The 26,970-nt window shown below is 35.8% G+C and overlaps 1 protein-coding gene and 1 long non-coding RNA gene across 5 annotated transcripts in view; one reads left to right on the forward strand and one right to left on the reverse strand.

The window, feature by feature from the left end:
• Positions 1-26,970, forward strand: part of fgf11b (fibroblast growth factor 11b) — a 54,139-nt gene that overhangs the window by 16,739 nt on the left and 10,430 nt on the right. For all 4 annotated transcript variants that reach the window (XR_009273200.1, XR_009273201.1, XM_058790048.1 and 1 more), the window contains exons 2-3: positions 11,377-11,487; positions 14,842-14,945. Coding sequence is in view for 2 of the 4 variants with exons in the window: in XM_058790048.1 (XP_058646031.1) it covers positions 11,377-11,487; positions 14,842-14,945 (215 nt within the window). In the remaining 2 variants the exon portion in view is untranslated. The remainder of the gene's footprint in view (positions 1-11,376; positions 11,488-14,841; positions 14,946-26,970) is intronic.
• On the reverse strand, positions 8,399-10,752 carry LOC131548609 (uncharacterized). The gene is made up of 5 exons (XR_009273202.1): positions 10,533-10,752; positions 10,340-10,439; positions 9,002-9,089; positions 8,787-8,906; positions 8,399-8,660 (listed from the first exon to the last, which is right to left on the reverse strand). It is a non-coding gene; the product is annotated as an uncharacterized LOC131548609 (long non-coding RNA).

A 26,970-nucleotide genomic window follows, 5' to 3' on the forward strand; every position in this document is an offset into this window, starting at 1 on the left:
CTAAAGGAATTGGCTCGTAAGAGTCATTTGCTAATGAACTGTTCAATACTGTTCGCATTGTATGTTTGCGTGTATGTTTCTTTCTGGTCACACTCATGACTGACAGATTTCTTACCGTTGTTGTGCTTCTTTATACATTAAATTCTGATTTCGAACTTATTCACTTATTCACTCTGAAAAGTGTGGCATCAAACACTTAAGCGAACAACAAAAAAACGTTTTGTTTACTTTTTAGCCCTTTGTTAAATCTTTGCCCATTTAATGACCTGAATCAATATTTGAATGATGTTAATGAAATTAAATGTTAGTAATACTGATTTGCACTGGAGCAAACGAAGTGTAGGCCTACTTGTTGATTCTACATTGCTTCATTTGGAAATAAGACTACATAGTTAAGAACATGCATTCTCAATAATTATTTTAAAACGTGCAAAAGAGAACTTCCAGTTTGTCTATGCATTCAATATGTAACTGTTAGTGCCCAAGCAACAACGTTTTACCATATTTTGGATAATTCTATTAAAAATACTGTTTTATTGGACATACACATTGGACATACATGAAATTGCATTAAAAATAGCAATGGTTTGTCTGAAAGTAATAAAATGGCAGACGGGAACAACTGTCATTCAAGTGGGATTGCTCCATAATGCGTAGTGAAGAAATAGCTAAACTGAAGTGTAAGTTGGGTAACACTTTATTTTAAGGTGTCATAATACAGAGTAATTACCTAATTAAATACTTAGTAGTAGGTGTTGTACTTACATGAAATAAAATGTACTTACCATGTAACTAAGTTATGGAACAGCCTGTTACAGTTTGTAATTATATAGATGTAATAGGCAGCTGTTACACATATGTAACAGGTCGAGTCTGTTACACAGCTACTTGTACAGGCTACAATATTGATACACTTTATTTTAAGTAGCTTATACATGTGTAATATTCTGTAATTTTAATGTAATTAGAAAGGTGTGTTTGATTAGGGTTAGAGCTAAACTCTGCAGGAAAGTGGATCTTGTGGGCCAGATTTGAGGATCCCTGGTATAGATAAACATGAAGTACACTTAAGTACAGTCTTGATACACTTTATTTTAAGTAGCTTATGTCTGTGTACTTACATTTATAATTACGTTGTATAAAGTCTGCAACACATATGTAATAATCTTTTGGTTACATAAGTAGCTGTGTAACAGACTCGACCTGTTACATATGTGTAACAGTAGCTGCCTATTACATCTACATAATTACAAACTGTAAGTACAGGCTGTTCCATAACTTAGTTACATGGTAAGTACATTTTGTTTCATGTAAGTACAACAACTACTACTAAGTACTTAACTAGGTAATTACACTGTATTATGGACACCTTAAAATAAAGTGTTACCAAAAGTTGCAATGTGTGTAACATATATTCCAGGGAGGGATAAAGAGATAAAGATAAAAGCCTGATAGGGAACATGTATGCAGTAGATTAACATAACATTATGTAACTTTGTATAATGTACACTATACCCAATTGAAAAAAAAATGGCTGGCATTTGGAACACAAACGTGCTGTCAAAAGGATAGTTCACTTAAAAATAAAATGGTCATCATTCACTTGCCTTAATATTGTTCCAAATCTAAACCAGTCTGGATTTTTCTACCATGTTTTGCAAAATTGTGTCATTGTTCCTTTCTTTACAGTTAAGTTAAACAAAATGAATTGGGGCTGAGCATTTCAAGCTTCAGAAAGGACACCATTAAAATATCATAAAAGAGGCCCATGTGACTTGTGTGCTATAATATCAAGTTTTCTGAAGTCTTACAATGCATTCAATAAATAGTTTTGTGAGGAACAGACCAAAATTGAAGCCTTTTATACACTGATACTTTATTAATTGATTCATGAACAAATCATATAGCTTCAGAAGACTTTGCAATGGCTCCCTGTTATGATTTTTTGTGGTACTTTTACATCCTTGAAAGCATCAACACGCTGTCATTGTCATTGTCATTGCAACCACAGTTCTTCAAACTTTCTCATTTCTGTTCAACGAAAGAAAGAAAATCATATGGGTTTGGAACTGCAAGATAACTGTGCAGAGATGAGAAGCTAAAAGACAAATAATGACAGATAAAATAAATCCAACATAAACAGAATTCAAGCATTTATTTCTCTAGTAGCAGCTTCCAGTCGCTTTGCTAAATCCTGGCAAACAGTATTTTATCCAGTGCATGTGAGTCTGAATGAGAGAGAGAGAATAAAAGCTGGTGGCTGGTCCTCACAGGCAGGATTCGGCACAGCACACCAGCCGTCGCTTGCTGTATCTCCAGCCTGGAGTTGGCAGCAGCTCAGTGATTTCTGACAAAATTACCATCTGTAACAGCCTGGAACTGGACACTGCACACTACCACTCCCCACACACACCTCACCTCCACCGGATAAACAGCACCCAGGGGGGAAATCAGAGCGGCCACTCGCTTTCTTTTCTGTTTTTCTAAGATTTTTACACAGAGGGGGATCTCTTTCTCATACAGTTCTTTGTAAGCCAGTTCCCAGAATAGCACCTTTCAAATCTCTTTCTCTTCTTTTTCTCCCTTTGTCGTTAGTTTAATTCCTTCCCATTTTCTTTTTATTAAAATTTCAAAATGCATATAAATATAGAGCTCTAATATCTGTTTAGCCAATCATATAAGCCGTAAATGCCATGTGACTATATACTATCAAGCAGCAGGAACATGGCATGGTGACTAACCACGCAAATCCAAACACTCTAGTATCAATATATACCAAGAGCAACCCACTAGTTACTTGTGTTCCTACGCAGGACTAAATTAGTACAAAATGTCATGCTGCATTAAATGCTGCTAAACACCATGTTGGTGTGTGTATGTGTGTGTTCTGTCGCTTTGCTGTGTCATGCTGGATTTTGGATGTGGTGTTGAAGAGCCGTGATAGCCGCGGTTTCCGCTGTTTAACAGTAGCGTGGGATGGTGTTCGCAACCCTTTGCTTTATGTTGATACTCCAAAGTGAATCATCAGTGTCGCCGTTCCAGTGGAGGGCAGCTGAGATTCTGATTAGCCCTGTCATGCTTCAGCTGTCTATCAAATGAGGCTGTTAGTGTATACTTTATGCCTGTCCAATACATATAGAGCCATCTTCTCTAATGAAATTATAACATATGCATCCCTTCCCCCACCTCGCTTGGCCAATAATCACTTGCTTCCCCTTTTGGTTGGATAATGCATTATATTATTACACCATATGGGTATGTGAAGGAGAGATGGTGGAGGAAGAGTAGAGACCAAGGGAAATTAATAAGAAATATTGTAATCATAAATTTTGTGTCATGTAAATGACCAGGCAAATGAATGGGGAACTCAGAATTGCGAGGTTGTGATGTCCAGATGAAAGAGGATGGAAAGCAGCTCTGCAATATTTTGTTGTGAATAGTATTGCAAAGTTATTCTATTGCAGTATTTTAGTAATATTTGTTATATATAACAGAGCTTATAGTCAGCTAATGTAAAGCTAATGACTCACCCTTTGGGGGTCTTGGGGTGTATTGGAATAGGTCTGCTAGCTCAAACTCAGCACAGACATTTAACAGATTTTTATTTATTTTTATTTTATAAAAGTCACATTAAAACTGTCCAGGAAACATATATTTTTGATTCTTTTCAAATGTTTTTTTTTTTTGTATAGATTGTGTAGTTTTACATTTGACCCAGAGTTTTAATCTTAAAATATAAAAATCCATCAGAAAAAATTATGAATTACATTTTAAAACAAAAAAGAGAAAGAAACTAATCTAAAATAGAAAAGAGAGTAATGATTATAATATTTAATTTGTGAAATGTATTTTATTTTTGATTACAATCTCAGTTTTTGCCATCAAGTCCATTATAACAAATGATTTTTTTTTCTCCAAATTTAGTGTTTTATCAGTGAGACAACAGTCTCAGAAGAGCAGCTTGAGATTAAATTTGAGACATGATTTGTGAAGTAAAATTAAGGTAAATATCATATTTTTATAGTGCATTATTTACAATCAAATGGATTAAGTGAAAAAATAAAATACTGTGGAATACAGTACATAATAAATGCTAAAAATGACACTGGTGGAAATGTTTATGACATGCATGATAGAAGAATTTCTGTCCTATTTTCTGTATGTGCAAAGACTGTTGGACATTTTAGTGGACAGATAAAACAGTGAAAATGTTAAAAGTGTGTTTTATTTTGTACTGCACAGGATCCAAAGTGCCTATAGTTGAAAAACACCCAACACACCTGACTCTTAAATTCGGAAGGAGGAGCATTCCATGTGTACCTGAAAGCAGAATAATTTCCTATTCCTACTAATGCTTCTTGCTGATCTCAGACCAGAGATAAAACCGCAGCAGCAAAACTAACACATACACAATCAGACACACAAACCTGAGCTTTGCAACCTCTTTGTGTCAGTGGAATTTTTATCAGGATTTGCGTGGGTGAAATCAATACAAGCTTTTAAGGGGCTTGGGGAAAAGTTCAGCAGATTCCACCACAGTCCTCTGCACCGCTAAAGGTGACGTGACAGCAAAGAGAAATAAAAGGCCACACACACTCAAGAACACACACTCACTGTATAGGTGAGAAAGGATCTTCTTATCCAGTTGTGATTGGATCGCCTGATTAAGCATTAATTACAAAGCAGTTCTCAGTTCATTTTGAGTTTGACATGATGAAGCATGCAAATTTGAGACTGGCTGTCTTTTTAACCCACCGGCTTGACATTTATACAATACAAACCTTTAACTAATATCCTTTGCAATGAAAACTCATAACAAGCCAGCCTACCCCTCCAGATAATCGTTTTTAAATTACCCTTTTCCTTGAGAGATTTCTTTCATTTGAATTTCATTGTGGGGGACGAATCAGCTGGTCCTAAGAAACTGTTCATAGCACGGTCACTATTTACCATAGCTACTAGTCTGTTTACAAGCAACTTTCTGTTTAGCTTCCCTTTCACTTGTTTCTAAAATGAACACAAAGTAGGCCGGAGGGACTGTGCTAATAAAACATTCAGCTTTTGTTCTTCTCCTCTAGTCTCATAAATAAACGTGCAATGCGAGTAAATCTTTTATAGAGTAGCAAACACATTTTATTTGCCAAAGTCCTGTAGTGACCAAAGCTCCTCTAAAAATAAAGATGAGGTGAACGTCAATACAATGCTTTGAGATGGACAGTGAAGCATTCAAAGTATAGCAGTCACAGGGAAAAAGAGAGCAAACACTGTCTTCAAGCAGTTTTACATGAACAAGTTTAAATGTCAAGTGAGTTGTGCATATTAAATGCTCATGACTAATGCATTATCTGGAATATATGTGAGGCCTGAGAAAGGTGGTCTATTCTGATCTGAACCTTTAGGTCTTTGAGGCATCTTCATGTGCAGAAGAAACAGCTGTGCTCTGGATAGCGATGCTAAATTAGTTCACTTGTTCTCAACTGGTGGGTCATGGCCCAAAAAATGGGTCACAAGTCTGGGCTTATGGCATTGTGGACAGCAGGGAAACATGCAAAAAACCCTTACTCTGTAAGGGTTTAATTAGAATTGCAAAATAAATAGACTTTTAAAAGAGTTATTTTTTGTTGTTGACATCAAAATTGAGCATCCAAACAAATTCTGTTGTATTTTGGCAGAAACTAATCTGCCACCTGGTAGAAGCTAGTCAAATTAGGCCAACATAGGCAGGTTGTTTGACACAACCCTTTATCTCTGAAAGAAGAAAAAAATTGCAAACATACCGAAATGTATTAACTTTGCTTGCATGGAGAATAAACATGGCTGGTTTTTGCTACTGAGAGACATTTAGTTAGCTGTCATATTAATTCTTTGTTGGGCTTATGTAGCTTATGATAATATTAGTAAATAACGATTTGATTCAATATTTCATTTTTTTTATGATACACTTGATGTCATGAAACAAACCAGTCGAGAGCAACTGAATTAATCATCATAGATGAAAGATGTAATTAATTTATGCAATTCAGACATATTCTTGTTATAATTCACTCGAATTAAATTGACCTTTTAGCTATCAATATGCTTACGTGTTCCTTTGTTTGAGGGAAAAATGTTTGAATTTCATTGCATTCGATGACAAAATATAAATCAAAATGGCAGCTGCAACTGCAAGCAAATTTTCTCATAGCTAACTTTTCCTAGTCGTTTTGCAATTACTTTTAAACAACTGCACTGTGCAGAGATGAGAAGCACAGATAAGAAAAGATAGAAAAAACAAAACAAAAACAAAGACACCAACAGGTTTTGCTGTATTGGAAAAGATTATATAATCACACCTTCATTCCACACAGAACCCCAATATAGAACAACAGGCTATTTAGGTTATATATCTATGTACTCTTGGTTGGCTTGAAAGGGGTGTTTGGTTAGGCTAGTTCTTCATTTATTGAATGAGGAGTTTGTTATCCTTCAGTGACTTGTGTTCTAAATAGCTACTGAACGTAAACAATTTAAGCACGTTATAAATGCCATTCCAAAAAGTTTTATAAATCTATTTATAAATCTATACAAAACTTTTGTTTACATGCCAGATGGATCATGTGAACTCTCATCACTTCTCTTTAATGGTAACGACCTCAAATCTTCCCAACAAACGTATTCGTTCTTGGTTGTCTATAGACTGGGTTTGCTTCTGTGTAGATATAAATTCTATTCTTTGCATCAGCTGGGCATGGCTGGGTATGATATGACAGCTGTTATACCCTACCCTGCTTAATTGTTTGTTTGTTTGTTTGTTTAATTAAGTAAATAATTACTTAATTAATTTCAAAATAAATATTTTAAACACTAATACGAAAAGGAAAGAATACAGTTGGGTATAATAGGCCTATAACGTTCACGCAAGAAACTGTCATTATGACTGACAACCGGAGAACAGAGATATTAAAATACATACTCTCCTGAGTTTTATAATGTAGTCTTGTATTTGATTAAAATTGATTAGAATTTGTATCTCAAAATATGCGCTCGTGCGCGGCGCGAGCTGCTGCCCACTCGCACATAGGAATGTGAGATTTTAAGATAAGTAAAAACTTGCCATTTTGGTTGTTTCTCACCAAACCCATATGATATACCCTCAGAACGCTTGGAATATACACCACAAGTTATTTTACGACAGATTTGCATCCGCTTCAAAAAGAAAAGAAAAAAAAGAGAGCATTCTCTGCCATTAAATGGGCAAGTGCGTGCGGGATATTGTTTGTTTGTGTGTGTGTGTGTGTGTGTTTGTTTCGAAAAAAGAAGGTAGCTATAGCCTTTAGAACAGGTGAGTTGCCCTAGTTCACACAGTTCCAATACACTGCGATGGGTTAAATCAATAAGCAGACACACGGGACTACAGTCAAGCACAGACCAGTATTGCAGTGCACAGGAAATATGCAGAAGTCATTTTAAAGCAGTTTATTTAATTAATATTGAGTATTAATTTATGTTTACTTGTATTTTTTTTTTCCTCAACAGGGGAAATAACTAAATACTCTATAATTATTATTTTTTTGAGTACATTCAAAATAACTACAAAATGTCATGCCTTTATTTTTCAAAGAAAACAGCATGCAACACTTTTGGCGCGTCTTGGTCTCCCTGAACATCTTTCTGTCGCACGCCACCACAGGAACCAATCCACAGTGATACTTGAAGTTTACATTTAGATTATTTGGCCTTAAATGCATCATATAAGTCACTTTGGAAAAAAATCACTGTATGTATCATGATAAAAAAAAAAAAAGTGACTTTACAGTCTGAAAAATATGGTAGGCTATAGCAAATTATTTCGCGGATCACTTTAAGAACTGCTGGTCTACACAGAAAAAAGCCTTGTCTAGAGACTGCCTCGGCACGAGTTGTGTCGAGCTATTCATTAGTCTACTTGTTTGATGAGAAAAAGAGGAAATGTAGTTGCAATAAAACGGTTATAAATCCGTACACCTGCAGCAGCGGAGGACTACTATTCTGCAGCGCGGAACTGCAGAAGTACACAGTAAAAAAACGCAGTGTCAGTTTAACACTTAAAGTGTCAATTTTAACACTACTAAAGATCATATATGGTCCCAATCTGTCTAGTGTTAAAAGTACACCATTCATAGTGTTGAATTTTTAGTGTTAATATAGCACCTTACAGTGTAGAAAAATTACACTCCAAGTATAAATTGTTACACTTGCAATTGTTGTTCAAATTTTACACTCTGGGGTATTTAACACCCCTGGTGTTGTTGTAAGTGTTATTAATAAAGTATTCTTTTCAGTGCAAAAATAAAAATGCTATTGTATGGTGTTAATGTACAAGATTAGACATAAAATCAAGAGTCTTCAGACAGATGTACAAATTCCAACGTTTATTTAACAAATGGGCAAAGTGGCAACTTTAAAGCATATACCAGATGTGTAGAGGTTAATTAGTCAGTCACATTCATTAAGTGTTGCACGGAAACATAAAATAGTTAATAAAACACATAAAATCAAATTTACAAGTATGACAGGTAGATTTGAACAAGACTGCAGCAAGATACTTGTCGACAGTTGTGTAGCATCCATGAATGCTCGTTGTCCCATCAGCGAGCAGGTATGGCTGTGTGGTCTCTACAAGGTATTCTTCTTATTAGTGCCTGCAGATCAAAGACAAAATAACAATTAAGGTCAGCTCTCCAATTGATTTTACTTTTATTAGTATTTCATATAAAACACATCTGGCAATATTTTGAGGCAGACAATAGGTAGTGACAGAAATGTACCTTTTTGAAGATGTTTTTCAGCTTGATAGGAGGACATTTCTCCAGGTCCCTTGCAGCCTTGTGGCGATGGTGGAATCAAATGAAGTAGGAGACAAATTGATGCAATATCGCTGTCCCATTCTAAATAACAGATATGACAACTTCAGCAAAAAATGCATGAACACAGAATATAGATAATAAATGAATATAGATCTTATTCTGAAATATAGTCTAACCTTAAACATCGGTTTCATCCTCTTTTACAGCTGATCCCAAGGTCAATTGTGTCCTTGAAGGTCTTGGGAAAAGCCAGGAAGTTGGCTTCTTGGGGAAAAAAAATAAAAAATATATATATAAATAAAAATAATGACAATATCTCTCTCAGGAACCATTCTGCTAAACTGATTGTGTAGTCACACAGTGGCTCTGTTCACACCTGGCATTAGCATGCATCTTGGGTGATGCACAAGTGAACAAACACAAGATGCATATGGCTACATTCTTTAATTACAGGGTTAGTTCAAAAATGAAAATGATCGTTTACTCAACCAAGACTTCCGTTATCTTTGAAACACAACTGAAGATATTTTAATAGAATATAAGATTTCTGTCCCTTGATTGACGGTCCACACAACTACCACTTTGATAATTCATAAACTTCATAAAGAGATCTAATCCATATGTATCACGTGGTTTAGTCCAAATTTTCTGTTTATGATCCCTTATCAATGTTTAAATGTGGATTTTTTTTTTTAATTCAATCTGTTCATTGTATAAAGTGATCGAGTCTCTTCAGAAAATTGTGACTAAACCACTCGATTCATTTGGATTACTTTTATGATCTCTTTATAAGCTTCTTGAAGCATCAAAGTGGTAGTTGTGTAGACTGTCGATGGAAGGACAGAAATCTCTCAGGTTTCATTTAAAATATCTTCGTTTGTGTTTTGAAAATGAAAAAGTCTTGCAGGTTTGTGCAATATTTACATGGAGGCATTCCTGGAACAATTTAAGTATTTATTTGATCTGATTATTAAACATATTTATATAATTTTAATGCGTAACATGAGTAATAAGGCATCTTAAAATGAACATGGTGTACTACATTAGAATAAATTAACACGTTTAGAATTTCTTACTATTAATTTATTATTTATAATGTGAAAAGAAAATACAGATAGATTCAGACATATCTTTCTAAATTAAAACTCAACTTTGTACATCTGGAAATAGTTAGGACATTATTTACCCAAAATAGCATGCCATATGAATTGATATAGACTGGTTTCAAGCATGCTCTGCATGGGCACTGAAGGAAAGACTGATGGATTTACAGTTTAACGTACTTTGCGAACTAAGTTTTTAAACGCGCTCTAATTTCACAGTTTTGCATTAGATAACGTCAATTAAATGACTGGTAAATGTTCCGCGTTACACAGCTGCAGAAAGACTTGACGCGACACTTCAACACGGTGTTATGCGTCACAAAAACGAAATTGTTAGCGCGTAAATGTTTAACAGTCCCACTATTACCGTTTCAAAGCACTCAATGCTTTCAAAAACAAATATAAATTTACCAGAGGAGAGAATTCATCAAATGAGTAGAAAACCGCCCAAATGTGTCTGCTTCAGACTCGCAGTAAAACCAGGCCTCGGCGGGAATGAAGGAGAGAGGATCTGTCAACGAACCAAAATGAAAGAAGCTAAAAGTGTATATATATAACATAAATTGTAAACACATTCCAAAAATTATTTTACAGGTAAAATCACCTTATTTCAAGAAAAAAGAGGACGCATTAGAAACTTTCACTCAGGCTTACGTCACGTTGCATCTGTACACCTCACGAACTTAACACTGTAAACCTGACAAAAAAACTCGCAGTTAGTAATTTCTAAATGTGTTCACCACCAATCATATTTTGAGTAAAATTATCAACAAAAAGTATTTATCCCGTGTAATTTTATAAAGAGAAAAGCAATCCAACTAACCGTCTCGGTCGCCTGAAGATAAAATGGCGTCGGCGCTTGAGGGGCGGAGTCAGATCAATTCGGCGGTTTTTGTTTTTTACACTTTCAGTGTAAAAGTGAAATTACATAAATATTACACCGTGTGACAACACTGAACACCACTGTTTAACACTGTAGATTGTTAATTCAACTCTTTGGGAATTAATAACTTTTAACACTGCAAATTTTACACTGCTGATTTTACTGTCTATTGATGACGGCACTGTTGATCTTTGGCTGACCAATCAGCAGAAAGGGGCGTTTAATTAGAATAGAAAGTTCTAAAAAGTTCTAAAATGTAATGTGTCTTTTGCTAAACAAAAGCATTCATTTTCATTTTCATCTTACTGACTCATTAGTGTATTTGATGGAAATAAATAGTTTTGTTCTGTGTTTTAATATATGTTTACATAAGGAAGTTTGAACTGAATTCCCTAATACTAAAAATGTCCAAAACATGGCAGCATGACCTGGGCAACATAAGTAGCTGCTGATAATGAATAGACTCTGCGTAAGCTTTAATGAAGTTGTGCCTGTATAGGTCAAGTTGTGATGTTTTCTCCCTGGACTAACACTGTGTGCCTGTGATTGTGTTTTCTCTCTGTAGAGCCACAGCTAAAAGGCATCGTCACCCGTCTGTACAGCCAGCACGGCTACTACCTGCAGATGCTGCCGGATGGCACCATGGACGGCACAAGGGACGAGAACAGCTGCTTCTGTAAGCGTGTGTCCTTTCTCACCCGTTATTCACGGCTGACAGGCACAGTGTGACCTCTGGTTGGGTCAGTTGTAGAAACTATTGAGGTGTGTCTGCTTGTGTCCATCCCTGTGACCGCTAGACAGACAAAATGAAGTTCTGTTGTTCATGTCGTTCATTTCTTAAGTCTTAGAGTCTCCTCACGTACATGTTCTGTCTGTCTGTCTGTTGTAATTAATTTGAGAGCCCAGTGTTGGCATATGTCCGGTATGTCAGGCCTAAGGCCAGGTGTATAACACTTAGCCCATGGTCACTGGTGCCACTATGGGGATTCACACTTAACAATATGATTGAAGATCACATGCCATAGCATTAATATTTGTCTGGACTAGAATTAAGGGGCCTAGCCAAAGCAGATAATTAGAAGAGGATGTTCACATTTTCTTGGCAATGTTGTTTTTTTTTTATTTAGATGTCTAGAAGTAATTCACTTATTCACTCTTGCAGGTTGTTGTACATTGTTAATAAGGGTGTGCGATGTATCATCTACGATAATTTCGTAATTGTTGTTTTAACACTGTCTGAGCTGACATTATAAAGTATGTTATTCACATCGCAAAAACAAGATGTCTGTGAGTTTCGTTACTGAATGAATCTGCATTTTTGTATAAATCGTTTAAGTGAATGATTCAGTAACAATGTCCCATTACTTAAAGGATAAGTCCAATTTCAGAATAACAATTTCCTGATAATTTACTCACCCCCATGTCATCCAAGATGGTCATGTCTTTCTTTCTTTAGTCGCAAAGGTTTTTTTTTTTAGGAAAACATTTTAGGATTTATCTCCATCTAGTGAACTTCAATGGTGGCCAACGATTTCAAGGTCCAAAATTCAGTTTCAGTGCAGCTTCAAAGGGCTCTACACAATCCCTGCTGAGGAATAAGGGTCTTCTCTAACGAATATATATATATATATATATATATATACACACAATTTTTAACCACAAATGCTTGGCTAGCATTAGCTTTGCGATGTGCGTCTTTATAAGGCGATATTGGAAAGGTCACGCGTGACGTAGGCAACAGTGTTTACAAAGCGAATATGCAAAAAAAGCGAAATGCCCTTTACAAAAAAAGGTAAAACAATGATGTCGGATGATTTTAAAGTTGGAGGAGAAAATGAGATGAAGTTCACTAGATGGAGATAAATAGAATGTTTTCTTCAAAAAAATAAAAAAATAAAAAAATAATAATAATAATTCTTTACAACTGAAGAAAGAAAGACATGAACATCTTGGATAAATTATCAGGAAATGTTTATTCTGGAAGTGGACTTGCCATCACCTACTTGCAGCTTTATCTTTAAAAACATTATTTAATTTTTTTATTATTTCATATTTCAATATTAAATCATTTATTTTTATAATATTGAATATTAAAAAAAAATTAAAATACAATTGTAGTATTATTTATGCAACTGATATGCTTATGCTTTCTGTAATTGCAGTGTAAATGCATTTATGGGGTTAGTTCCCCAAAAATGAAGATTCTGTCATTCTGTCACCCTCATTTCGTTCCAAACCTTTGTTCATCTTCGGAACACAAATTAAGATATTTTTGATGAAATCCGAAGGCTTTCTGACCCTGCATAGACAGCAACACAACTACAATGTTAAAGGTCCCATAAGGTAGTAAGGATGTTTTTAAAAATACTCCATCTGACATCAGTGGTTCAACCTGAATTTTATGAAGTTATGAGAATAATTTTTGTGCACAAAGAGAACAAAAATAACTATTCAACAATTTCTTCTCTGCAATGCCGGTTTTCGAGAGTACAATGACGTGTGCATTTCTGGGCATAGCAGTTAGTAGTTGCGTTACAGTCTATGGAGGGTCAGAAAGCTCTCAGATTTTATCAGAAATATCTCAATTTGTGTTTCGAAGATGAACAGCGGTGTTACAGGTTTGGAAAGATGATTAAATGGTTGCTCAGAATTCATTCATTTTTAATTAGAGTTGCCATTTTGTGGCTTACGAGCAACCACTGGTGATGCATCAAAGTTGAGCAGAGTTTTACTGTATGTAAATGAGGAATTACGCGCCACAGTGGCCACCAATGGGACAGTGGAAGTCAGGTCATTTTTCCTGTAGTTCAGTGTAGAACACCTGTTAGCAACTGACAGCATCACAACTTCACAAACTCAAGTTCAGAGTGAATGTACCTTAAGCAAACAAAAAATAAATAAATAAAAACATTAAAATATATATTTTTAACAGTGTAGAGTATTCTGGAGTCAACCAAAGATTGCATTTCTGGAAGTCAATTCTGTACAGGTTCAGCCTGAGGCCTCAATGGTACTATGTTGGATTTTATGTTGAGTCACCATAACATGCTGTTCATGAAGGGGAAGAGACAGTGAAGGAGAGAGAAAAACATGCCAACGAGAGCAGACACGTGATGCGTCATGAGTTCTTGTGCTTTTTGTAGCTCTGTGTGAGTTTTTTTGAGTGTACGAGAAACAGATTGAGAAGTATTTTATTGGGATGGCAGTTGTCAGGGTGCACAAGTGTAGCACATTCCTGCCTGGGTTGTCAGGGACTAGCTTACATGTCATGCTTGTCTACTGAAATGACTGTTGCACATATTAAATAACCATACGACTGCGGCGTCCCATGAACGTTGTGACAGGGCAGTCTGATGTGAATCCTAAACACTTCACACCCAATGAGGTGAATTTGATGGTGCTAAATTGTTACGATACTGTCCGACACCAATTAGATACTGCCATATAACTGTCAAACTCCAGAGGGAAATCTCACTGAAGACTAATTGCAGAAATATTTACCCAGTGTACCCAGCCTGTGCGGAGATATCTCTCTCCCTCTCATTGCCTTTTATTTTGCATGGTTTATCTTCTGCTATCTCTCAGAAGCATTAACTGTGTGATGTTCCTTGAATGATCCATATCAAACACAATCCATCTTTCTATCAAGGACAACAGACGTAGGACAGATAGTCCCTCCTGTATACCTTCCCCCACCTCATGCCATTATCTTTTCCATCCCTGTCAGTTTTACATCCGCTCTTCTGTGTCACTCGCATCTTCATCTCTGTTATCCTGTTTCATCCTATGTCACGTTGTCCCTAGTCTCGCAAAGCCAGACTTGTGACTCAAGGCAAAAAGTCTGGTTGTCATTGCAGCTTATTCTACCCAAGAACCGCCCACTTAGAAAGGAAAAGACAGTTTGATTGACATCTAGAGCAATCAAACACTGTTTCTACCTGCATATTCCATTCTCCCTGACACCTGACACACGTTGAGTGTTTAATCATCTATTTCTCTGAGCATGAATTTCTCTGATTTCATCCCACAGCACAGTTCAACTTGATTCCTGTGGGTCTGCGGATAGTGGCAATTCAGGGAGCGAAGACTGGCTTCTACCTGGGCATGAACAGCGAGGGGTACCTCTACACCTCCGTAAGTGACTGAATGCTCTTTTAAGGATTGATGATTATCATAATTAGAATCATTATGCCGGTGTCCTCCATGTGTCTCCACAATAATGATTCACAGATAATTGACGACGTGCTGCTTTTTGAGGGATAAATAATTATGCATGAGTGTTTAATTACTCTCCTTATAAAAAAGAGTTTGGTCAAACAGACTGGCGTGAAAGAGGATGGTGTAATTAGGATGATGCAGACTCTGTCATAGGTTCTGAAAACCGCAGGCTTTGTTTACAGCACAAAATTGCCCATTTTGGACCTAGCGTTGAAGCTCTTGGATGCTGTCCATGGTGCTGAATTGCCATGTTGCTCTCCATGGTGCTGAACTTCTCTAGCTACAGTGGGGCAAAAAAGTATTTAGTCAGCCACCAATTGTGCAAGTTCTCCCACTTAAAAAGATGAGAGAGGCCTGTAATTTTCATCATAGGTATACCTCAACTATGAGAGACAAAATGAGGAAAAAAAATCCAGAAAATCACATTGTAGGATTCTTAAAGAATTTATTTGCAAATTATGGTGGAAAATAAGTATTTGGTCAATAACAAAATTTCATCTCAATACTTTGTTATATACCCTTTGTTGGCAATGACTGAGGTCAAACGTTTTCTGTAAGTCTTCACAAGGTTTTCACACACTGTTGCTGGTATTTTGGCCCATTCCTCCATGCAGATCTCCTCTAGAGCAGTAATGTTTTGGGGCTGTCGCTGGGCAACACAGACTTTCAAGATTTTCGATGGGGTTGAGATCTGGAGACTGGCTAGGCCACTCCAGGACCTTGAAATGCTTCACGAAGCCACTCCTTCGTTCGGGCGGTGTGTTTGGGATCATTGTCATGCTGAAAGACCCAGCCACGTTTCATCTTCAATGCCCTTGCAGATGGAAGGAGGTTTACACTCAAAATCTCACGATACATGGCCCCATTCATTCTTTCGTTTACACAGATCAGTCGTCCTGGTCCCTTTGCCGAAAAACAGCCCCAAAGCATGATGTTTCCACCCCCATGCTTCACAGTAGGTATGGTGTTCTTTGGATGCAACTCAGCATTCTTTCTCCTCCAAGCACGACAAGTTGAGTTTTTACCAAAAAGTTCTATTTTGGTTTCATCTGACCATATGACATTCTCCCAATGCTCTCTAGCAAACTTCAGACGGGCCCGAACATGTACTGGCTTAAGCAGGGGGACACGTCTGGCACTGCAAGATTTGAGTCCCTGGTGGCACAGTGTGTTACTGATGGTAGCCTTTGTTAATTTGGTCCCAGCTCTCTGCAGGTCATTCACTAGGTCCCCCCGTGTGGTTCTGGGATTTTTGCTCACAGTTCTTGTGATCATTTTGACCCCACGGGGTGAGATCTTGCGTGGAGCCCCAGATCGAGGGAGATTATCAGTGGTCTTGTATGTCTTCCATTTTCTAATAATTGCTCCCACAGTTGATTTCTTCACACCAAGCTGCTTACCTATTGCAGATTCAGTCTTCCCAGCCTGGTGCAGGTCTACAATTTTGTTTCTGGTGTCCTTTGACAGCTCTTTGGTCTTGGCCATGGTGGAGTTTGGAGTTGGACTGTTTGAGGTTGTGGACAGGTGTCTTTTATACTGATAACGAGTTCAAACCGATGCCATTAATACAGGTAACGAGTGGAGGACAGAGGAGCCTCTTAAAGAAGAAGTTACAGGTCTGTGAGAGCTAGAAATCTTGCTTGTTTGTAGGTGACCAAATACTTATTTTACCGAGGAATTTACCAATTAATTCTTTAAAAATCCTACAATGTGATTTTCTGGATTTTTTTTTTTTTCAGATTTTGTCTCTCATAGTTGAGGTATACCTATGATGAAAATTACAGGCCTCTCTCATATTTTTAAGTGGGAGAACTTGCACAATTGGTGGCTGACTAAATACTTTTTTGCTCCACTGTATATCGAAGTATCCAATCCTGTTTACGGAGGGCCACCTTCCTGCAGGGTTTAATTAAACACACAAAAACCAGGTAATCAAGGTAAACCAGCTAAACTCTGCTATGGAAGGCGACAGAATTGTTTAGGTTCTTTCCATTCGCATAAAATTTTGTGATCTTGTTGCTTTTTTCTAGATTTAAGAGCTCTAATGTCACAATGCCAAAATAAAATGGTTCAGTATGCAGTTCTGTACACAACTGTTGAAAAGTTTGAGATTTTAATAAATATGTTTGAAAGAAGTCTCATGCTCACCAAGGCTGCATGTATTTGATCAAAATACAGTAAAAACAGTAATAATATGAAGTATTATTACAATTTAAAATAATGTTTTCTATTTTAATAAATCATAAAATGTAATGTATTCCTGTGATGCAAAGCTTAATTTTCAACATCCATTATTTCAGTATTTAGGATCACATTTACCTTCAAAAATCATTGTAATATGTGATTTGATGCTCAAGAAACATTTCCTATTATCAATTCTGATATTGTGAAAACTGTTATACTTTTTTCGGGATTCATTGGTTAATAGAAAATCCAAAAGAAGAGAATTTATTTTAAAGTAGAAGTCTTTTGTAAAATTATATAATGATAATGTCACTTCTGATCAATTTAATGCATCCTCACTGAAAAACAAACAAACAAAAAATTATTATATATATTTATATATGACACAGAACTTTTGAATAGTAGTGTATTTTGCCACAAAATATTACAAATAGTTTTTACCTAATTAGAAAATCCAAAAAAGTTACACATTATTATTATTATTTTTAATAACTCTTGTGGTTGTGGAGACATTTCATATCCTTGGTAAATGTACTAGAGACCCTATAGCCATATTGGATATGTGCCGTTAATGTTCCCAAAGGTCAAGCTTTGCCAAATAAAAACAATAACAAAGGATTAGCCCATACAGTGTGACCAATTACACAAATTGTGCTTGATGTGGAGTAGAGTGGAAAGCAGCAGCATTAGCAGGCAAGGTGGAGCAGATATTTAGACTGTGTCACGGCTAGAGCAGGATAAAGAGAAAAGAGAGCGTGATGAGACAGCTCGCAGAGAGAGATATTGAGTGTGTGTTTGTTAAGCTGTGTATATGTGTGTGTGAGCGTGCATCCCAGAGCTGCCGATTAGAATGGGGGATGAGAGAGCTTTTGTCTCCTGCCTCTCTGTGAACTGAGAAATGAGGGGATTTTCTTCTAAGAAGTGAAGAGCAGCATTTGGTTCAAAGGCAACTGACTTTAATTCAGAGCCTGCGTCGCTTACCGATGCGCTGCAAGCTTTGGGACATCCTGTCCTGTGTCTGCTATCCTAAAACTGTCCCTCCTTGCCTGTCTTAGGTCTGGTCTGTCCGTCCTGTCCTGTCCTGTCCTGTCCTGTCCTGTTCCTGTCATTTTCACCATTCCCTTTCATTCGGACTCGTCCTTAACAGCTTTGTCCTTTTCTTGCTACCGTAACCATCTGAATTTGCCCTCTCTGTGCCCTATTCCAGTCTTTGGCACTCAAACAAACATTATTTTTTGCTTCCAGTCATATCAAAGAACATTACATTGAATTCTGGGTAAACTGTGTGCAACGGGATGGTTTATTTTAATCAATGTCAGAGGGGTTACATAAGCAGATTAATTTGGAAATGATATCTATGTTTACAATGCTGCTTAACTGGCATCTGGATGCAGGAAATCAGGGATATTATTTTGTTATATCATCAGTCAGTGCATAAGATTGTTTAAGCATAGGGTTTATATATGCAAGTGCAAGTGTGTGTATGATAACCATCGGCTTAGAGAAAGCGTGTGTAACTGAACAGACAAATATGTGAGACTCGGAGGACACAGCCAATGGGGAAACACCTCACTCCCTGGGGCATTTTTCTCCTCCGCATGCTCCTGTCCCCTCCCCTCCTCTCCTCACTGCAGTTAAAGAGAAGGTCATTCATAATATGCCACTATATTGTCAAGCTCTGTAAGTATCTCATTGTAATAAGCCCACGTAAATTAGATGAGCTGCCTCAGGGATTGTGCTCTTCTGCCATATAATAGATTTCATACATCCCCTTGGGCAGACATTCCTCATGTCCTCATGCAGCGTTTGGTGCAAAGCCTATAATGACCATTAAGGATCTGAAAGGGGCAATTCAGATGCATGATTTAAAAGGTTAAACCAAAAATCCACAAAATTTGCAATTATGACAATATGCTTTTTGAATATGGCACATCTATAAAACAAAATGTTAAGAGTTAGACTTTTCATAGCTATCTTAAAGTACTCTCCTTTTTTGTATTTAGTATTTAATGCTGGATGTCGCCTGTGAGGAACATATGTTTAAAGGTAATGTAATGTTAACCTTATTTATCATTTATTAATTCTCTTTTCAGAAAAAAAATTACATTTGGAAGCCCTTATCTTCAAAATCTGATGAAAATTGTCTATGATTGTTATTTGCATCCACTAAATGTAAGTCACATAATTTGATAGATCGAACTTTAATTTATTTGTGTAATTCGCTCTGTTTAATGAAACAGAAACATTATAACTCAGGAGAAAAGAAAAATTAAAAATGTCTGGAAAAGTAATTTAATGGAGTCTTAAAATTCATAATCCAAAATATTTCAGGAGCTAAATGTTTCTCTTGTGTTGAGCAAAACCTGCTTGCAAACAAATCGTTCTTTGATTATTTTCTGTTAATTGGTCAAATGGTTCACAAAATAGCCTGAAAGATTTATGAAAATGTGAAGGGTCAATTCTGTCATCATCATTTCACATATTAGATTTTCTTTCTTCTACTAGACACAAAAGGAGATATTTAATGTTTGAGCTTCTCTTTTCTCGACTTATATAAATGGTAACTGTCGAGCTTTTTTTTTTTACAGTATAAAACCACCCATTTTCATTGCGTGGAAAAGAGCAGTTCGGAAACATATCCTTTTGTTTTCCACAAAAAAAAAAGAAAGTCTCATGGTTTGGAACAACATGAGGATGAGCGAATGATGACAGAATTTACATTTCTGGCTAAACTATTCCATTTCCAAGTTTCAACCATACAGAGATCAGCACTAAACTAAAAGCTTTTCTGGAGCCTTCATTGTTCTGCGTGTTTAATTATCCAGGCACTAGCTGTGTGTGTGTGTGTGTGTGTGTGTGTGTGTGTGTGTGCGCATGCATTGGTGTGGTAGCCTTGGAGAGAGATGGGGAACGGACTGCTGAGGGAACCTCCACGCTATTGGTCTACAGTAGAGGGAGTTGTGTGGGCATCGAGATCTGTGAGATACCTGTTGTGAAGTTAAGAAAATGGTTTCTAGCTAAAAATAGAACCCGGTCCCGTCCTGACCCATTTTATAGACAGTATGCTCTGGAAAAACCCTCCTGGGCTGAACAAGAGAGGGTGAGAAAGAGAGCACGAGAAAGATATGGGGAGTGGGAGGCGCTGACACAGTTGTAAGGTTCTTGACAGAAATAGTTGTGGGCCTGTTGCCATGATCAGCCATTATTCAGGCGACACAGGCTTCGATTTAAAACTCCTCGCACCAAACAAACTTTCCACCAGATAACTTGCGGTATAATGGCATTTTCTGAGCACAATAGGTGCATGTGTGGGTGTGTGTGATTGTGTGACCTCAGACAAGATGTGTATAATGTGTGTTGTGGTGCCTTTATCTCAGGTTTGATAAATGGTTTCTATAGTCTCTCTCCTCCACAGATGGTATTGAGATTCAAAATGCTCCCATCACCGAGATGCAATCATACCCATCGCACTGCAGACTCAAAGAGACACATGTAGTTTCTAAAGGCAAATGAAAAGCCAGAGACTTACTGATATGAATCCAAACTAGAACATGCAATTGCTTCCAAACACACCTCATTCCCAGCATTCCCTCACAAGCCGACGAGGGACGGGGAGAGAGAGTGCGAGAGAAACAGAAGTGTAAGTGATTCAGTAATCTTCTCTTTTCCCCTTGCAGGTAATGAACTGCAGATTGTAGCTGTTCATCCCCATAAACCCTCTGCGGCATTTTAAGCTGCCTCCATTTCCCATAAGCCCCCTTATGAACCCTAGTACTCTTCAATAGAGAATCTTGTTACTCTGTGGCCTCTCTGTCTTTGCCCAAAGTAATCTTATTAGCATTCCTACATATTTTTAAACATGTTGATAGACGCTAATATGTAAAATATCATGTAGTTTAAATTTAGTGAAGTTCAACAAGGAGAGGAGCTCACACACATAAGGCTAGAAGATTTCTTACAAAAATACTTTATTTGGAGGCCAAAAAGTGCAAATTGCTCAGTAGAAAGACAAATTATATATATATATATATATATATATATATATATATATATATATATATTAGTGCTGTCAAACTATTAATCGCTATTAATCACATCCAAAATAAACATTTTTTTGTTTACATAATATATGTATGTGTACTGTGTTTATTTATAATTTATATATAAATACACATACATACAGTATATATTTTGAAAATATTCACATGTATATTTAATATATAAACATAGCATATTTTTCTTAAATATATGCATGTGTGTATTTATATATTTATAATAAATATACACAGTACATACATATTATGTAAACAAAAACTTAGATAACTTATATATATATTAGTGCTGCAAGCGATTAATCGCGATTAATCGCATCCAAAATAAAAGTTTTTGTTTACATAATATATGTGTATGTACTGTGTATATTTATTATAAATATATAAATACACATGCATGTATATATTTAAGAAAAATATGCTATGTTTATATATTAAATATATTTATATATGATATAAATTATATGAATATAAATATATACATGTAAATACATAAAATGAATGAAGTTTAGCTGAATTTTGAATTTTCATCCTCAATACTCTAGTCTTCAGTGCCACATGATCCTTCAGAAATCATTCTGATAAGCTGATTTGGTGCTCAAGAGACATTTCTTATTATTATCAATTATTATCAAACATTTTGCAACATTAGTGTCTTTACTGTCACCTTCGATCAATTTAATGCATCCTTAAAAATTAAATAATAGGCATTATTCTGACAGTTATTTCAAACTGTAGTAGGCTACACTACATTGCATGTCTGTATTAAAATGGATATTTTTGTATTGTTAATAGTTTTTTCTGTAAAAATTATAAAAAATGTATAGTGTACTTCTTGCCAGTCTGATCAAATAATGAATTACTAACAGTTGATTTAACCAACAGTATATTCCTCACACTGGAAATGGAAGGTCAAGTTGAGTGCACTGCACATTGGGATACAACTTCTCATGCTGTGTTCTCTGATTTTATACCGCACATTTTGGAAAATCTAGTTCATCCCAGCAATCTACGCATGCAGAAAATGCACATATAGACCTTATGCTTCAGAGAAACAAGCACACAGCCGTCTTTGAACTTCCGTTTTTGCGGTAGCACTACAGCACCGCCGTTGGAAGAGTAGCTGATGAAGTGGATTTACTTATTGTAGCGTTAATGAAAGTTATCGTGCATTGTTAAGTTCGTAGCGAATGGATGTCACAGCAAATATCAGCAGACCGGAAAGATTTGAAAAACGAGCAGTTCATTCATAAATGCATACAACCTTACCGTCATGCTGTAGAAATACAAACGGAAGACAGAAGATAATGAGTGCAGTGCTCAAAAAGGGACTGAGTTTCTCTAAAAACTTCAAGAAAATGTAAGAATAATATGCTATTCTATATGTGTTTCACTCGTTACAGATTCATATGTGTCAGTGGTTTCACAACAGTTCTAATCAATCTTCACACACACAGCAGATTGAAAAACATCAAGTCAAATTAGGTAAATTGGTTAACAAATCAATATGATGGTGTTAAATAATTAATCTCATTTATTGTAAATACAATTCAAACAACCAACTTGATCAATCTTTGAACTTCAAAAGATTGGCAAACATTTGTACATTTCTAAAGTTGACAGTTTAGATGCTGTCAGCACCTTGATATTGTAAATGTACATGTGTTAGATTCATACTTTACAACAAATAAAAATGAGATCCCATTACTCTGCCACATGCTTATTAGTAATACTTCCCTGCTGTCAGCCCTGTTCCAGATCATTCATTAAAACAGGAGATGCCATCTAACATCCCATAACATGAATCTTATTGACAGGGACCCTCCATTCGTCACTCAAAACAAAGATAAATGCCATCAGCGATCTGGAATAGCCCCGCCCACTCTCACCAGCTGCACGACCATCTGTAAACGTCACCATAGGCAGAGCGTAAATGGATTATGACCTCGCCTGCATTTGTTCATCCATCCATTGATGTTTCCTAATGCAGCCCTGCATGCTTTATAGACTTATGTAATGTTGTATGCCACTGAATATCTGCTGAACATACAAACTTACATTGAATGCGTCTTCCCACAGATGTACGTATACACGTGTACACATTAAACGTATGCACTCAAGCACAAGGATTAACTGAGGCATAAACATACTGGGCCGCAAACAAACACACACACACACACACACACACGAGATTTCACTCATGAAACTTAAGCCCCATTAAGGAGCTTTATGTTTAGATATGATCATGGGCGAGGCTGGCCCAAAATGACATATACAGACAGAGATTATGGCACCATCGGGGCCACTTTCGGTCAGACAGCATCAGTGGAAACCAAAGAGTAAGGGTTTAGCCTTGTTAGCATGGTTCAGTTAGTCCCTGCTGGTGGATACCATTACTACACTATCTTTATCTATGGAGTATTGCAGGGATGACATATTTTTGTAGGCCAAAGCAAGGAAAAAAGTTAGCATTTTAGCACTTCTGGTACCATCATCCCGAAGTCAAAGGGTTTTTGTCAAATGGGTTTTTGGTTCAATGCCTAAAATACGATCTGTTATTAATACAAGCTCAAAATATTTTCTAGTGCTGTCAAATGATTAATCGCGATTAATCACATCCAAAATAAGTTTTTGTTTACTTAATATATGTGTGTACTGTATATATTTATTATGTATATATAAATACACACACATGCATGTATATATTTCAGAAAAATATGTTATGTTTATATATTAAATATATTTAAACAAATTTTAGTTAGTTAGTTTTCATTTTATTCAAATTTAAAAAACGTCCCTACATTTCCAGAATTCAGGTTGTATATAATATAAATTATATAATTATAGACATGTAAATATTTTCAAAATATATACTGTATGTGTGTGTATTTATATATGCATAATAAATATACACAGCACACACACATATATTATGTAAACAAAAACTTTCATTTTGGATGTGATTAATCGTTTGACAGCACTAATATTTTCACATTTTATTCTGCAACATACCTCCATGTGATTTTCTTGTCTTTTTTTTTAAAGCTACTTGTGAAAAAGACGGTGGCTAACAAGTGGCTAACTGGGACTACGGAGGTTGTTGGTAACATTAAACATCATACCATAGCAGGAAAACTCATCTACTCACTAATATCACAGCCTCACTGTGTTTATAATCAACTAATTGAAGTCAAACTTTCAAGGAAAAGAAAGACTTTTTAAATTAAGAGAGAAAGAGTTGTTAGAAGCTTAGTGATGGTGACCTTAAAGTTGTGATATAGTAGTTTGTTTATATCCTAAGCTTCAGAATTCATAAAAGTTGTGTTAATTTGTGAAGATTATCATGATAAACAAAATTTGTAAAATTCATAAACTTTTTTGGGTTACAGTTAGCATCACCATGGTTCCCTCGACAAAAAACAAATAGTTCAATACTTCCCCAATAGCTCTCTCAACAAAAACCCAATAGGATTTTTCCATCGGGCAGCCAAAAACCAATGGAAAGATACTATTGGATTTTTGTTAAAGGAACCAGGGTGAGTTGGCCTTCAAAAATACATAATCACTGCAGCTCTCTATTGACAGCCATTAAAAATGTATTTTGAGTAAATAAGACTCTATAAGTAAATATTTTGCAAATATAACATTTTTCCCAGCATGCATTTAATTCCTCAGCTGCTAGCTATCCAGTTCCTCTCTTTCATTTTCCGTTCTCTGCCAGTGCCATAGGCCTCCTCCACAGGAAGTACAGCACTCGTTTACAGCTTGAGTCGTAACTTTTCTATTCCAGTGTTCCTTTGTGGCTAATATGCTTGTTTTGTGTGTTTCCCATGTTCTTGTGATGAAGGGCATATTTCTTGTCTTCTTCCTGTCTCAGTATAACGCCTATAGCTGTAGTCATGGATTTGGGACTAATACAGTTTCACTGAATAATACATGTGTCTTTGAAATAGCATAATTGATATCAATTATTCAACCGTGTCTCCAGCATTGTGTTTCGTTTCCAGAACTTCCTGCTGAGAACGTAATGGACATAGAGGTCACGTTGGTCTCAAAATTTCAAGAAAATTTCAAAACAGCTGTGTTGCAAGACTGAAGCCTCGTGTTATATACTCTCTTACTGACAGGATGGATGCTTTTCTTGTCGTTGGCAGTTTAACGAGACTGTTAAATTTTTCATCTGTTGAAGTTATTGTGGTGGGCATTATAGGTGTGACAGCCTTAATACTGCTTTTTGCAGCACTTGAGCGGGCACTGTAATCTGCCCTCACGTCAAGTGTTTTTGCGTTTGCCATGTGGCAGTAACAAGGTCATTAACTCCACTTCGATGAGAGATAGAAACAGCACAGCAGTCGGATCCAACACCCTCCGTCTGTCAATTTCATGCTCTCTGAACCAAAGTCTGTGAGAAGAAGCTTGCAGAACATCTTGGATGGGGACGTCATAGCTCAGATCCTGTGGTGGCTGCTGAGTGTGTGGGTATATGTTTTGTTGAGTCTTCACATTAGCTAGTATGTGTAGTTCACACTTGGATAAAAATGAGGAAAGAAATCATAATAAAATGATTCTAAGCTTTAAAAAAATTCAAGCAACATCATACAGTACATTTCCAAGTCTCTGTTGTACGGAAGCCAGTTATGGTGTAGCTAAATATATATTGTTTTAAGAAGTGATAACGTATTGTACAGTAATTATGTGTGTGTGTGTGTGTGTATATATCCATTCAAACATATTGTTGCCATTGCCTTAGACAGACCTAATTACATGAAACTGAATGGTGTGACGTTAAATTAAACAGAATAGTTTGCATTTCACTCTATATGATTAAATAGTCACACCATAGTATAGGTATGTATACTATAGCATATAGCATGCAGGTTTAATTCAGAAAACAATATTTATACATTCAGAATTTATATATATATATATATATATATATATATATATTTTTTTTTTTTACTTTTAAGGTGAAATTTTAATGAACTATAATTATAAAATTAATTTACAAACCATGTTTTTTTTTTTTTTTTGGTAATATGCATGCACACACACATATATATCATGTGTTTGTGTATGTGTATATTCAGGATAACATTTACAAAATGTTTTCCTAGGTAAAATAATATGGCATTTAACAAATATTGGATGCTTTTGGTTCTATTATTATTTTATGGTGTGGTGCTAAAGCATTTAGTGTGACATTCATAATAATTTATAATATTAAATACATTTCATATTAATGTTTTTTAACTATTTAAATATATTTAGGGCAAAAATATCTACATTAAATATGTCTGACAAATCTGTTACTATCAGAAGAATTTTGATTTTTAAAGTTTGGTTTGTCAGAAGTTGCAAATGGCAGATTCTAATAAATATTGATAGTGTTGAAATGTAAAAAAATAAAAAAAAATAAAATAAATAAAATGCATACATACTAATTAAAAAAATAGTTTAGAAAGTCTTCAGGATGATGATGGCCATTTCATATTTTTAGAATATTTTATAATAACATTTTAGAATAAATTGTCACACCATATGACTGTTTACATTTAGAAAAAGTTAAAATCCTGACAAAATTAAAGTCTGCATGAACTGGAAGTCATAGTCTTAAATTGTAATGTGTTTCCAAGTGAAGCAGAATACTACATTTAAAAAAATAAATAAATAAATTGAGGGTGGGGCTTGATTTTAATACACCTCTT

The sequence above is a fragment of the Onychostoma macrolepis genome, chromosome 10 (genome assembly GCF_012432095.1).
Source record: "Onychostoma macrolepis isolate SWU-2019 chromosome 10, ASM1243209v1, whole genome shotgun sequence".
NCBI classification, from domain to species: Eukaryota; Metazoa; Chordata; class Actinopteri; order Cypriniformes; family Cyprinidae; genus Onychostoma; species Onychostoma macrolepis.